Source organism: Triturus cristatus, chromosome 5_2 (assembly GCF_964204655.1).
Source record: "Triturus cristatus chromosome 5_2, aTriCri1.1, whole genome shotgun sequence".
Lineage (NCBI taxonomy): Eukaryota > Metazoa > Chordata > Amphibia > Caudata > Salamandridae > Triturus > Triturus cristatus.
In genome coordinates this window covers 44,824,500-44,840,926 of record NC_140588.1, presented here as the reverse complement: position 1 = coordinate 44,840,926, position 16,427 = coordinate 44,824,500, and the positions used below count along the sequence as shown (strand labels likewise).

The 16,427-nt window shown below is 40.8% G+C and overlaps 1 protein-coding gene across 3 annotated transcripts in view; it reads right to left on the bottom strand.

Moving 5' to 3' along the window:
- LOC146822634 (uncharacterized) overlaps window positions 1-16,427 on the bottom strand; it is a 1,280,275-nt gene that overhangs the window by 933,343 nt on the left and 330,505 nt on the right. For all 3 annotated transcript variants that reach the window (XM_085606818.1, XM_085606816.1, XM_085606817.1), the window contains one exon: window positions 1,418-1,472. In XM_085606818.1, coding sequence (XP_085462944.1) covers window positions 1,418-1,472 — 55 coding nt within the window. The remainder of the gene's footprint in view (window positions 1-1,417; window positions 1,473-16,427) is intronic.

Genomic DNA, 16,427 nt, shown 5'->3' with positions numbered 1-16,427 from the left:
TGTGAAAGCACAAACGTGGTCTACTTAATAACTTGTCCTGTAATCAACACTACATAGAAAGTACTAACAGACCGCAAAAAACTAAAATTCAGGTGCATTTGCACAATATCCACAAAGATGATTAGAAGCTGCAACTCATGGAGCAATTTATGAATCATCACCCTCATCAGCGTACTTTTTCATATTGAGGTTTACTTAAACTGCAGGGAGTGATGTGGAACTGAAACGAAGACAACACAAAAGTGCCTTCATTATCTGTTTTGATACAGTCCAGAGTGAATCAGGCTAAGTCCTTACTCTTCCTGTTGGGAATTCTGGAGGGAGGTGTCCCGGAAAGAATACCTGATGGGGAGGGTTGCCCTGATTAAAATGGTACCATTGCCTCAATGCCTCTACAAGCTGTAGAATTAAAAAATCACAATGCAGATACCGATACTTATTTCCCTGAATTTCAACTGGCGCATAGAATTTATTCAATGTCAGCCTGGGTACTTAATTCCAATCAATTTTAATCCAAATTAATTCAAAATTCACATAATTTAATCAAGTGAGAGAATTTTTGAACAATTTAAAAATTTTAGAGCATCAAAGTGAAGAACCTATTTTTTATGACAACAATATACTTCATAATTATGACCTCTTTATACTCCAACTTTCAGCCTCTCTCTCAATCCCATTCACACATGTCACCACTACCGTTCATTCAGACCACTCACACACCAATATGCCAACAAACAAATACTTCTCAGTGTTTACACTTACTAACACAGTTGCAACAAGATTACAACAAAATCAATTACAACAGAAAGCCAAACAGGAAATCATTTCTAATTTACTCCAAGGTGTAGCCTTGACAAACTAAACAATTCATCTCTATATTCCACCAATTGTAGGTGCACCATCAAGGGGCTGATTTTTACACTTGTTTGGCTAAAAAGAAAGGTTGACGCGTTTCGAACCCCGAGTTTGCTGCTTTGCGGTTCTCCTCAGGACCAAAAAGGGTTTATTCTATAATGCAAGATCAGCCGATCCCTGCTTGTCTTTAACTGAACTTCATTAAAATGGAGGCTGGTATGCAATCAAAGTTCTTGTGTCTCATGAATCATGGCACAACTCCTACTCTTTATTTGGAATCCACACGGGGCCTCTCACTGTGATCTTTAAATGGTATGCTAATAATGGTATGCTGATAACCACTTTGCAAATGCCCTGGATGTCTCTGCACACTTTACACAGGCACCACTGGCGTAATATGGTGGCAGGGCAGTAAAAGTAAAAAGATCTGCACAGTACTACAACTGTTTATCAACATGCAAATAACTTCCCTTTCATTGCCCCCGGGATTATTCACATTTTATTTATAGAACAAAATAAGCACTTAACACTTAGATTATATGATATTCAAGTGTTCACTGACCACTGGATGACTCTGCCTCTTCCACCGGCAGTCGCTTCATTGACGCTTTGTGCTCCTGTAAAAAAAATTAGGACAGCATGCATAAATACATAATTGCACTGGGTTTTACATCCGTGTCGGACTAGAAATATTTAAACACTCAAAAAAGTATCAATTGCAATGGGGCCAAAAAATATAGAAAATGTTCCAAAGAGAACATAAACTTTTTTCAATAAAAAAAAACTTGTTCTTGTATATAACCATTCTTACTGTCAGTGGAGTACATTTCTAGCCCCACTCTTACAACACAGTTTTGAGACTGGGAAAATACCAAAATCTTGGCGAAGGAGCATAGTGGTACATGTCCAAAAAAAAGGCTCAAGATTGAACTCATTCAACTATAGACAAATAGCCATCCTTGATGCCGCCTGAAAGATCTCTGCAGCATGCATTTTGGAGCATCCAAAAGACTACATTTTCGAATAATGGGATTCCTATGACACAGGCTGGCTTCCGCCCAAAACAGCAAAACACACAAAATGATGGACGGAATGTTGCACATTGGCAAAACATTCACCCCCAGTCACAGACCTGGGTTTAATCCATCGTTATTTTGCTCACCATGCCACCCAAGTTCAGACATGGCCATATGCAAATCAGTCTTGACCCTGTGCCTCATGGGAACAGTCCAGCCCAAACTGCCAAGCCATGTCTTCCCTGGACCGGAATCAAGCATCCTAGGACCGGTTTCGGGGTTTCACCCCTCTTCAGCCAGGATAGCTTGACTCCAGTGGTGTAGTGAGCACGAGACCCACGTCTGGGCATACCCTTCCCACATAGGGCGAACAGAAAAACACACAAAATGATGGACGGAATGTTGCACATTGGCAAAACATTCACCCCCAGTCACAGATCTGGGTTTAATCCATCATTATTTTGCACATCATCTTGTGTGTTTTCCGCCCAAAACACTCAACGTCGGATAACATCGCCATTCTTCAGACTCTCCTTGACAAATATGTTATGTTAAATTCACAAATACTATACTGTGCTTTTATCGATTTTTCAACCGCTTATGATTGCGTGGACAGACCGACATTATGGAAAAAGCTAGACTGTTTAGGGGTTCCCACTGATCTTCTTACAGTAATTATCTCCCTGCACAAGGCAACATCGTGTAGAGTTCAAATGGGGGGAGAAAAGGGCTTAACCAATCCAATCCCTATGATGAATGGCTTGAAACAAGGATACCTACTAGCACCCATATTATTTTCCATTTATAAAAGCGATCGACCGGGGCGCTCTTCCCAAATTAAGAAATCCCCACCAAAATTAGCACAGCACGATCTCCATTGCTTAATGTACACTCATGATATTGTAATATTTGATCGTACCCCAATTGGCTTGCAATGAAATCCAAATGAACTTCACCAATATGCAAAAGAAAATGTCTTGGTCTCTAACATATCTAACATCAAAATCTTACCTTTTAGTGGCAGAAGGAAATCTTAACCATGTGAAAGGTAATTGGGAGGTATCCCAATTGAGATAGTGAAAGAATAAGTCTACTTGGGCCGTATCTTTTCGCATAATTTACAGGACACTTCCCATCACCAACATCTAGAGCGAAAGGCAGACTCCCATGTCGGGGCACTACAGAGATTTTACCATTTTAAATCCTTGCTGGAGGTTTACAGCATGAAAATCCCACCGATTCTATCTTATGCTATGGAATATACACAAATTGAAACATGGCAATCGATAAAAGTAAAGGAAGGGATCATTCTTCAGAATCTGTTAAAAGTATCCCAATCAGTCCCCGTACAAGCCTTACGCCTTGAGCTCTATCTAACGAGCACATTTGCTTGAGTTGTCTCCAATATCATAAGGTGGGCCTTTAATCTCTTTCATGCAGTTCCTGGCACATTAAGATATATAATAATATTGGAGACTTTTAGAGATGAAGCGTCTCGGTACACCTTCAATAGGAACCGTATAAAAGTCCTTGAGGTGTCACAATGCATTGTTGCACTTTTGCAGGCCTGGTCTCCAGCGAACCTGAAGCTCTTTTTAAAACATATGTCACAGAGAATAAGCTATGAAATGGATAAAGAATATTGTATCCAATTAAAGCATTACAACATTTTTGGGGAAAGCTCAGTATATAAAACCCCCGAACACTATCTACAGTTCTAGTTAGAGCACAGTGTCAGGCGCTGCATCCTTCTTCTGCGATTAGGTATTCTCCCTTTAAAAGTATATTCCTCCAGATGGGACGCCCCAAATAATTCTTTAAGCAAATGTGACTTGTGCAACGGCAGATCACAAGATCTCTATCACGTATTACTAATTTGTCCTAATCCGATATTGGTAGAGGCTCGGCGTAGATTCATAAAGCCAATCCGTTCAAGACAACGCTATTTAACTCAAGATCTAATCAAGATGTCTAAGTCTCCCACCAATAAATTGGTTTGCTACAGCTTGCTTAAGTTTTGAAAGAGTTTCTTAAAGATATTTTTTTTAAAAGATCACAAATCTAATAGTTTTAACTATTGTATGTTGTTCGTGCGGACCACAAACTATTTTAACCTGTTTTTTCTTATAAAGAGTTTTTTTTTTAAATCGTTTTTAAGAATATAATCTAACATCTTCTTTTTTATGAAATTGTATTTGTTGGCCTCAGTTGAGGTCTGAAACAAATACAATTATTATTGATTGATTTGATTTGATTACGGTCAGTCAGATGTCCCCATCAACACTCTTCGTCTTCTTTATTTGCAACGGTTTATTTCCCTTTTTTGGGTGGAGAGATATTAGGCATGGACATAGTGTCCAAGTCCCCAGGACCCCACTTTTTTGGGGCCCCCTGAATTGCAGGTCATCATGTGCCTTCCTGGCCCCGCTGTGACCTGCTGCTAGGCCTGCCAATTAACCACAAATATTGCGTAAACACCGATTAATTTTAATACTGTTTCCTTTTTTCTAAGTAGAATGGGGACGTGTGATAGGTAGAGGTCGAATAATAAATCCTTGCAAGGAAGGTTCTTATTATGTCTTGTTCACCCAGTGCAATCTTTAAAGATATGCTCAATGATGCGCAGTGCAATACACCTTATACTCTCAATGAGCATCATGATATAAGGTAATAGTTGCTACTGTTATTTACAGTGCTCAGAAACTGCAAAATCTGAGCCACTTAGTGCTAAGCATAAACATATTATTATTACTTATGTTATGTATGACAGAGACCAGTGAACAACTATTTATAACTATTAGCATAGGATTAACACTGAATAGGGAAACTATATGTTACTTTACTGCCACTGCTGCGCATCTTGATTTTTAGATGTGGACATAAACCACGAACTAGAGAAAGGTGCATGCTAATATGCTGGATTTGGTTTCTATTGCTCAAAGGCTTTTTGTTTTAGAGTTAGTTACCACAATGAAAGTGACATTCTGTTCCACTACAAGAGTTCCCTGTACTAGGAAAACTTTTTTTTTTTTTTATTTGTTTATTGAGTTTTTTTGAAGCACAACAAAAACAATGAGCATGATAAGTACAGTCCATAGAGAGAACAAAAATTAATAAACAACCTCCCACATGACCTTACTTACTTTAATGCTTGCTAATATAAATATAAAGCATAGGAACGGGTCATTGACTCATGATTTCTCCACACACAAGTCTAAGTTTCATAAAAAAGCTTTTATTTATTTTTTATTTCATTATTCACTTATATAAAAAGGCAATCAAATAACAATCTTAATTTATTTTATCATATTTTCTTTAACCAATGCTGTTTCTTGGCCATATCTCAACAAGTTTCAATAGTACATTTTTTTAAGATGATCTCAGTCTGTGCAAAGAAAAAACACTCATGATTTGTACACACATTCTTTAAGTCTTTTCTCTTCAAGAAACAAACCTCAATTTTGCTATCCGAAAATACTAACCCCACATTTACACCTCATTCATAAAATCCATACTCGTATCACTGACTCATACTACGCACACTCATCCTGCCCAGTACAGCATCGCAAACACAGATGAAACAAAACTCGGGGTAAGATTAATAACCCTCGAATGCTATGCTGATGGCTGGTACATCATACTCTCAGGTCGACGTACGTTTCAATGGATATAAAACATCAACTCCATTTTCATCAGGACCTATCAGTTCTTTTGTTATCTCTTTTTTCTTTAAAGGTAAACCGTGGGGAATCTAAAAACACAATGTTGAACAGAGGAAACAAAAATTGCATCATGAGTTTTGACCCTGGAGTTTCACTATTTTGCCCCTGAAAAATTCCTTATAAAAAATGAAAATACTTCTCACCATTAGTGTCACAGAAATCTTCACTAGTGAGATTCTTCCGAAGGACAAAAGTGAGGTAAAGTAGAGATATTCGATTCTCATTATATCTGCTACTTGCCAAGGAAAGAGATTCAAGAGACCAATAGTGCCCAATTTAAAAGCAAACACTATTCAAAAAGAGGAAAGAGAAAAAGAATCAATAGTGATAGTACCCCTTTTCCCTTCGTGCATGATACTCTACATGTAATTACCTGTTATTTCTTGCTGTAATATCAATACACTCCAGCCGGAGTGTTAGTGATCCCTGAGCCCTAGGAAGTCATTTGGGGCAGCTGCTGTCAATAACTATTTTTATCAGAGGTTAAAAGAAGAGAAAGAGTAATTACTGGTCTGTGTAATTATTTATGACCTCAAAAATTAGACCTGACTAGAGTCAATGCCTCCATCTTCAATATTGCCTCTAAATTGGGGAATAAACCAAATGTGGCTATGATGAAATTATATAACTCTAAATCCATAGCCACTGCAGTATATGGTAGTGAGATATGGGGCTACATAAATGGCGAACAACTACAAATAGTCGAAAATAAATTTTTAAAACGCCTGTTATGTGTCCCAGGCAGTACCTCGAATTTAATCGCACATGAAGAACTTGGTTGCCAGTATTTATCCGGCATTGTCGGATTAAAACCTTTGTTATGCTGGGTAAAACTATGGTTAAGTGATGAAATTCCTTTAACACATCTGATAGTGGAAGATCTTATATCACTTGATCATGCCATGTGTGTACCTTGGCTTAAATACCTGAAGTCCCAATTTTTGAAACTTGGCTGCCTGAATCTGTTTGATAAACCGAGGGATATAGTTAAGGGTGATGTAGCAGCAATTAAAAAAGTTTTCTCTATGAAATGTATGGTCGTAAGAGATGAAGTTGAGCTCATAAAACCTAATGTTAGAAAGTATATTATGCTGAGTACTTGTGACTCTATGGAAAAGTATCTAACATGCCCCTTTACCTCATATGAGAAATTTTTGCTGACCCGATTCAGGTTTAACATTTTCCATCTTCTCTTATTTAGACCCACGTCAGAGATTTTTAAGAAACCTTCAGCTCCCTGTGGCTGCGACGGGAAGTCTCCACAGGATATGCTGCATTTTATGTTTTTATGTACATTTTATGAATATCCCCGTAGGCGATACCTTGTTACACTTTTAAAGAAATTAAATTTTAAACAAATTAGACCTGCCTTTATGTATTTACAGCTGCTGCACTCGGATAGTGTCCTCCAGGTGTTAGAATTTTTAAAATTAACACTAAGATTTAGAAAATGCTTAGATGAGTAAATGTAACTTCTTCTGAACTATCAGTAGCCCATTGCACTAATGCACTTTTTTTCCTGCACTGTTTTGCCTTTGCACTCTATTATGGAATTCATGTATTGTATGTTTTTGTGATTGATTTTGTAAATTAATGTGATGTTTTTAATATGAACTGTTTATTGATGTGTACTTTTATGGATTGAAAAATATCCGAAATAAAGTCTTATCTATCTATCTAGACCTGTCTGTGGTGTTGTTTACCTAGTACAAAATTCGAAGTGCATCCTTTTCATTTCAATTTGAGAAGCTCCGATTTTAAACACAAGTTGGATGAGCTCTGGTCATTCCAATGCGGGGGCTAACGCAGTTCGCTGTTCTATTTTTTTTCCTTTTCTGTAATAAAATAAAATAAAATGAAAGCAAAATTGTAGAGAGATGTTCACTATATACACAGTCTAACTATTCTAGGTAGGGACTACATATGCTGATATTTGTCTACTTTTTCTTTTGTATTGAATGGCTTTATCGATTGATTGTATGGGTATCCTCTACCAGAGGACTTACTGGCAGCGCCTGTTCATTTCGTTAGATGCGCAGAAAAGTGAAAAAACAAGCATATGGGGCTTGATTCATATTTGATGGTATACTTCAAAGAGTTGTCTTTACTTAATCAGTAGAGTACTCAATATATAAACTTTTCTAATATGCCTGCGTGTTTGACACAATTCTGTCCAGACAACAAACTTTGAAACTAGCTATCCTTTGTTTACTCTTAACCAGCGTGTCTAACATGTTAAATGCCCCGAGTTTCTACGCTGCAGAAGCGGGATCCCGGTGTCTACCGGCCCAACATGCTTAATATGGAGAAAATACCTCCCCCCTGCATGGCAGTCTCCTCTGTTTACTTACCTAGAGTGTAACTCATGCGGCGTAGCGATCTCTGCTGCTCCCTGTGTTCTCTACTTGGAAATCCCTTCCTTAAATAAAGGCGATTTTCGCTGACTATGCCGTAACTATCGCGAGGCTTCCTTACGTGGTGGTTCTTGCATTATCATAATGAGACGCGGCTCAAGCGCGGTCTTCCGCATTAGTGTTGTGGGCGTGACTGAAACGGAGGCTTACGCGTTATCACATATATACGAGTTTTTACATGCTGAAATGGGTGCCATGTTTGAAAGTCTGCCACTTTGAATTTCTATGCTTTTCTCCTAAATGTTATACATCTTGAACTGGTTAAATTGTGAAATACAAAAAAAAGAGCTGTTATCCCTTTTTATTTGTATTTTGGTCTTCTCCCTCTTTTGCACCCAATAATGACATCCGGTAGTGAGGATGTGTTAGGATTTCTTAGAATCCAATAAGAGCCATCTTCTTATTTGAATAATGATATATATATATTTTTTAAATACAAATAAGGTGACACATGACCATGCTGAATCTTAAGATGAAAATAGATTGCTTTATTTATGCATAGGTATGTCCAGCATGTCCATAGGTGAAAGGACAGGGTGTGGGGTTCTATATGAGTTGTTACCCTTCTTAAGTCCTAAGGAAAAAGAGAAAAATGACTCCCATGACTCAAGATGTTGGCCTGACGGTAGGGTTTATTTTGTGTATGATATAGGTACTATCAAATCATGTGACCTGCCATACAATTTCCTTGTTTAGTCCTTCCTTGACAGAGTCAAGCTTTAAAATCCAAAAGGTTTCTCTACGTTTCCGCACCTGTGTTTCTTCTTGTCCAGGATACACTCTCACCTTCTCAAGTATGAGCCATGTGAAGTCACTTTCTTTATGTTTGAATTCTATTCAATGTTGAACCATAGGTGATGTTATCTTCCAGGTTCTAGCGGCTGATTTGTCTTCAGAGTAACGTACTCTGAACTCACTAGGTGGTACGGACAAAGAATAAGATATACTATATTTTTACTCTTACAGTTGGTAAAGTCCTTGAGTGCTCCTCCCTTTCCTTGGTACTCCCACTGGGTCGTGACCAATGCTGAGTCACATGCCACACAGGTGGTTGCCGGTTATAGCTAGGAAACCTGTGATAGTTCTTTGAGTCTGAGTCATGTTGATTCTGCTTCTCGTATGGACCAGTTTGTCTTAAGTTAGCATTCCTACGGTATGCCACAATAGGTTTTCGTAAGATATTTTGATCCTCTAGTGTATTCAAAATGTGTCAATTTTTATCCAAGATTCTCTTGACCTTATAATTAAGGGTCGAGTGATTAATAACACAGGCCAGGTTCTCTTGTTTCAGTCTTGTTGTACCTGCCAAGAGGGTATCTCGATCATACTATTGTGCTCTCTTGAATGCTGTCCTAATGAGGCGTTTAGGATATCCTCTCTGTGAGAGTCTCTCTTTTAGCTCATCCCCATATTTGTCATAATCTTTGATGTTCGTACAATTTCGTCTGATCCTCAAAAATTCTCCGAAAGGAATGGAGTCTGTCTGAGTATTGGGATGATAACTATCATGATTCAGAATGGTACACTTTGCTGTGGATTTCCGAAAGAAGCTGACTTGTATCTGTTTTGTGTGACTGGAAATAGCTATATCCAAGAATTCCACAGCTTCTCTACTGTAGTGCACTGTGAATCTCAAGTTACTGTCACTTGCGTTCAACCGCAAGATAAATGACTGCAAAGTCTGTTTTTCACCTTCCCAAATAAAAAAGATGTCATCTGTAAATCATGCAAAAACAACAGTTGATGGACAGAATGCAGAACAATGTCATACATTCATCCCGGTACAGAGATCTGGGCCTAAATCCATCGTTTTTTTGCTCGCAATGCCATTCCAGTTTGAACCAAGCCATATGCAAATCAGTCTTGACCCTGTGCCTCATGGGAACAGTCCAGCCCGAACTGCCAAGCCAGGTCCTCCCTGGACTGGAAACAAGCATCCGAGGACCGGTTTCGGGGTTTCACCCCTCTTCAGCCAGGATAGCTTGATTCCAGTGGCATGGAGAGCACGGGACTCACGTCTGAGCATACCCGTCCCACTTGGGGTGACAAATGCAAAAGCAACAGTTGATGGACAGAATGTAGAACAATGTCATACATTCACCCCAGTACACTCACTACGCCACTGGAGTCAAGCTATCCTGGCTGAAGAGGGGTGAAACCCCGAAACCGGTCCTAGGATGCTTGATTCCGGTCCAGGGAAGACCTGGCTTGGCAGTTCGGGCTGGACTGCTCCCATGAGGCACAGGGTCAAGACTGATTTGCATATGGCCATGTCTGAACTGGGGTGGTGTGGTGAGCAAAATAATGATGGATTAAACCCAGATCTGTGACTGGGGGTGAATGTTTTGCCAATGTGCAACATTCCGTCCATCATCTTGTGTGTTTTGCTGTTCGCCCTATGTGGGAAGGGTATGCCCAGACGTGGGTCCCGTGCTCACTACGCCACTGGAGTCAAGCTATCCTGGCTGAAGAGGGGTGAAACGCCGAAACCGGTCTTAGGTTGCTTGATTCCGGTCCAGGGAAGACATGGCTTGGCAGTTCGGGCTGGACTGTTCCCATGAGGCACAGGGTCAAGACTGATTTGCATATGGCCATGTCTGAACTGGGGTGGCGTGGTGAGCAAAATATCGATGGATTAAACCCAGATCTGTGACTGGGGGTGAATGTTTTGCCAATGTGCAACATTCCGTCCATCATCTTGTGTGTTTTATCTATAAATCATTGCCACGTTTTGACCTTTTCGTAATATGGGGCCTCATATTAAAAAATATGTTTAAGTTCGTATTCGCCCATATATATGTTGGCTACAATAGGGACGCAAGAAGCGCCCATACTGGTCCCTTTGATTTGATGGTAAGTCTTTCCCTGAAACTCAAAAAAATTGTTTTTCAAGACTATTTCTAGGCACTCCAAGATGAAACGGTCCAGTCTGTCACCTGCTGTTCTCTCTAAGAGGGCTGCTACTGCTTCAATTGCCTGTTGTTGAGTTATGTTTGTATACAGCGCCTCTATATCTAATGTAACCAAAATCTCATGATTGGGATCAAATGGGAGATGTTCAATCCTCCTAATGATGTCACCCGTGCCCTTTATATACGACTTATAATTCGCTGTTAGTGGACAAATAAATGCGTCAATGCATTTGGACAATGGTTCAGTGCTTGAATTAATTGAAGATACTATAGGGCGCAGGGGAGGATTTTCAAAACGTTTGTGCATCTTACGTTGCTGGCCTAACCGGATTTGATTTGTTTCAAAATTGATGTTCCTTAGTGCAAATAAGATCATTATCTAAAGCTTCATTAGTGATAATTTGTTTATTCAGTCTGTTCAAAAACGACACCTTCACTGGTCTGTAATGCTCCGTTACTGCCAGAATCTGCAAGATTTTGTTATTATACTCTAGGGTGTCCATAATCACTATCCCCCCACCTTTATCACAAGGTTTTCTTGTTATGCTCGGGGTGTTTTGGAGTCTGGTTAATGTTTTCCTCTCTGTGTCAGATTAGGATTGCTTTTATATGTATCTCCTTAAGCACTCCTTTTTCAAAGATCATCATCTCTGGCCCCACCATCTCCAATGTGGGAGTAAAAATTGATCTTGGCTTGCACCCAGAGTGATTAATCTCCTCATCACCTGTCTCTTGTTGGGAAAAATATTTTTTTAGGCGAATCTTTCTGAAGAAAGCAAACATAGCATGGTTCATTTGGAATGTGTTGTACAACGTATTAGGTACAAACGATAAGCCATTACTAATTACCGATATTTCATCCTGATTGAGGAACTGTTTAGACAAATTAAAAATAGGAATGGTCCCTGGATTAACAGTGCTATTTAGGACCTCCAATACTGTTGATTTCGGGTACTCATATACGTTTGAGGAGGTGGAGGGTCCCTCTGTTGGTATCCTCCCCTGTCCTGCCACTGAAATCTGACTCGCCCCTGTTCCGACCTCTCGCTAAAAAAGGCGGTGGTGCTTGGTGATACTGATAATGTTCTCCTCCCCTGCCTCTTTGCGATTGGTAGTTAGAATTAGACCCCTCAAATGCATGGGAAGCCTCTCCTTCTGATTCTGAGGGATTGGTATCTGAAAAAGTTAAAACTTTTTTCCTCTGTTTGTATCTAGAGGGTTGGACCTCAGGTTCCTGTAGCCATTCCTGATAATAGTCTGCTTTCAGATATGGATATGCTTTTTCTTGTGTGTACCATTGAACATCTTTTTTTAACTTGTCTGTCTTTTTTTTTATTAGATATTCCTCAAAGTCATGTAACTCACTGCTTAGGCTTTCTAATCTTTGTTTTGCATCCTCTAAAGACGTCATGCTCTTCCAATTTATCTTCTAGTTCCAATATTTCTTGGTTCAAAACCATCAATATTTCTCTTACAGTTTTGACTATCAACATTCCTCAAGTAAAGGTTTGAAGACAGAGCCGCACTGTGCATTTTACAGCGCAGTTTGTAAATTAATTGACTAAAAAAGACATAGGACCTGATTTAGAGTTTGCTGAATGGGATGATTCATCACAAATCTGATGGATATTCCCATTCACTATATTACAAGTGCTGCAGCATTTAATGTACGTGTAATACAGCAGATGGGATATCCCTCACGTTTGTGTAACCCATCTGCCAAACTAAATAAGGCCCATAGATTGTATAAGCAGTTTATATGCATAAACGTTTATTGTGTGCCAGACAAGAATCCTCTTCCTCTCAGTAACAAGGTGGAGCATTTTCGGTCTAGTTTCCTAACTCTAGGCTTTTCAGATTTTTTAATAATTTCATATGCAATTTCAATTTGTCCCCATCCATCTTGAAGGTCATTTTCAGAATCATACATTTTTTCACTTTCCTTCATTTCTGTCTTCGATTTCCTTATATTTCCCCCTCCTTCCCTTTCAAAGTAGATTTGCCGTCATGTATAACTCATAACCTACATGCAAGTGACAGGGTGGAAAGGTTGGCAAATTAGTTGTCAAAGGGCTATCTGTCAGTTAAGACAGACATCACAAGCTCAGAAACCAGAGCTACCCCTTAGATACGGAGACGTTACAGGTTCAGACAGCAGACATACTTTGAGGTAGTGATAATCTTGCAGGGTCTGGTCTCACACAGCAATACTGATAGAAATGTAATCATAGGATCTCTCCATATATATAATGAAGGGTATCTGTGCAGTGGCGGCTGGTGACATTTGAAAGTGGTGAGGCGTAAAATTATTGTCCTAATGCAGCGCAACGAGCGAGCGTAGCGAGCGAGCCGGAACAACCTACGCAGAAAAAGAGGGGACAAATGGTGCATTTTCAAGCAAATTTGAGAAAGCAGGAAGGTTAATAAAGCAATTTTGAAAGTGCAGTTATTACATTAATAAAGAGATATCATATAACATAGGTAGCTGCTTATTCAGTATATGTGTCTTTGCTCTCCCTGTGCCCTTACATATCACTCATCTGTATCTTTGCTCCCCCTGTGCACTTACATCTCACTCCTGTGTGTCTTTCCTTTGTCCGCGTCCTTACATATCTCTCATCTGTGCCTTTGCCTCTCCATGTGCCCTTACATATCACTACTGTGTGTTTTTGCTCTCCCCGTGTCACTACATATCACTCCTCTGTTTGTTTTCCTCTTCTTGTGCCCTTGCATATCACTCCTCTGTTTGTTTTCCTCTTCTTGTGCCCTTGCATATCACTCCTGTCTGTCTCTGCTCTCCCAGACCCCTTACATATCACTCCTCAGTGTCTTTGCTCTCCCTGTGCTCTTACATATCACTCTTCGGTGTCTTTGCTCTCCCTTTGCCCTTATACATCACACCTCTGTGTCTTTGCCTCTCCACATGCCCTTGCGGATCACTCCTCTGTACATTTTCTCTTCCCTGTGCCCATCCCCCCTAACCCCCATTGCCTTTATCCACCACTCCTAGATCCTTTGCTCTCTGTGCCCCTTCTGCATCAGTCGCTGTGTCTTTCCTTCTCCTATCTGTTTCACTTTTGCCTTTAACTTTATCTCGTATCCATCGCTCTGTCCCTTGCTCTACTTGGGACCTTATAATAATCTGTTCGTCTCCATCCTCTCCCTGTGCACTCATGCACCCCTCCAGAAAACTTAAATAAAACCATCATACTAAGGGGCTGCTAACCGTATCTACCTGCCAAAAATGCACCCATATCCCACAGCACTCTATCTTCAACCACCTCCTTCATCGCACTCTACGTCCTGCGACGCGTCCTCAGGCCCCTCTGATCTGTCACAAACGACAAAAAAACTCTCCCCCACACAAGATCCCAACAATACACCCTGCCTACCACTCATTCCCCACTGTGCAGCATGCTACCCGCTATGTGTAGAAAACATGCATCAGCTTCCAAGAGAGATTTCTCTGAGTGAGGGTCGTGCAATACTTTTGATGGGAGAGTGCCAACACTTCTCAATAACACAAAGACACTCTTGGTCACTGAGTACCTACACACCTTTGTATTTCCCTTTCATTCACTGTCCATTACTGAAGTGTGCTGTTTAATAAAAGACTTTGCCACACGTGCAGTGGACTTGGAGCACGGAGAGTAGACGAGCCAGCCACACATCTCCCCTTGCTGTGATTTACCCGCTACGACAAATGCTCGTGACCCGGGACACAACAAATGGCCTGCGGTGCTCTTGGTATCTGTTAGACTCAGCAAGAACAATTGTCACAGTTGAAATACAATTTACACCAGGGAGTCTAAAATCATACGTAAATGGTATTATTGCTGGTATTAATCTTTTACATCACACATAACCACAAATAGCATTGTATCTCGGTGCTTCATCGTCGTACCTGATATACACAATGGTCTAAAACGATGACGGCAGAGCCAGGGAACCAACGTTCAGCCTTCGTCTCCCCGGGTGACAAGAACTGTGTGATCTTGGACATGCCACTTCGTTTTGCGCCCTTTCTTTAAATTTCCTCCTCACCTGAAAAACTCGACCCTTTAATTAGTAATAGCTTCGCCACTGCTTTAATAACTTTATTACCCCTTCGATGCTCATGACGGAGCGGTTCCGTCATGAGCATCGGTTGGGCTGTGCTTATGACGGAACCGTTCCGTCATGAGCACAGCCCCTGGGGCATCGATCGTGCCCCCACAGAGGGGGATGGCAGCGGAAGAGTTTCCGCTGCCACCCCCGAGCCCCCCCACGCTTCCCCATGACGTCAGCGCGCACAGCGCGTGCCGACGTCATCAGGCAGCGCTGGGACGCCTGGAAGCCATTTGCTTCCAGGCGTCCCAGGGAGGAGACGGTGAGTTTCGCTGGCTGGCGGGGCCGCGGGGGTGATTTTCGTTCTGATTGAGGCATCGGGGAGAGGAAAGAGTATTTCCTCTCCCCTGATGTCTCAATACAGTGCATTCCTGCAGCACGATCACGCACAGCGTCGCGATCGTGCTGCAGGAATGCCACCACTAGGCACCAGGGATGTTTTTAGTTGAAAAGGAAGCGACCCCTTGGGCAAGGGTCGCTTCCTGGGCCCCCATTAGTGAGAAAAGACTTTTCTGCCCCCTCTGGGGTCAGATCGGTTTCATTTTTTTGCCGCACCTGCTCCCACGGGGGGCAGAAAAGCCCACTAGACACCAGGGATGCTTTTACTTGAAAAGGAAGCGACCCCTTGGGCAAGGGGCGCTTCCTGGGCCCCCATTAGTGAGAAAAGACTTTTCTGCCCCCTCTGGGGGCAGATCGGTTTTGTTTTTTTGCAGCATCTGCTCCCAGGGGGGGCAGAAAAGCCCACTAGACACCAGGGAATTAGTGTAAATAAAAATGGAAGTGACCCCTTTGGCAAGTGTCGCTTCCAGGGTGCAATTTTTATAATATGTATTTGGCCCACCCGCCCCGGGACAGAGTAGCCTTTTTTTTTCCTGCTGTTTTCTGCCCCACCTGGCACACAACCCGATTGACCATTTGGGTAGTAACATAGCATGTTATAATGTTTATTGTTATATTTTTTGTGACTTGCAATTGTAATGTTTTTTTTTTTACTTGTTTTGTTCTAGGTGAAGGCTTTTGCTCTTTTCAGTTTGCCGTTTTGTTACTGGTGGTTCTGCTGTTTGTGTAGTTTGGTAAGAGACTTTTTTTGTACAATGTAAATGTGTTTGATTTCTCTGCATGAATTCTTTTTGCAAATGGTGTAATAATAGCAGTATGTTTGTTTTTTGAGTGTCAAAAACTTTTTGCATTGGTGCTCGATGTGTATTTTGTTGTCTTTTGAGTAATTTGTTTTTTTTCATCTTTCTAGTTGGATATCAGTGGTTTTTGCAGTGTCACTCCAGAGTTGGTTTCTGGTGAGTGCAGCTGTCTCTTGTAATTGAATTGTATAGTTTTTGAGTACATTGATCTTTGTGATAAAGGTACACATTTCTTTACTTACTTGGTTTGCACATTGTTGGT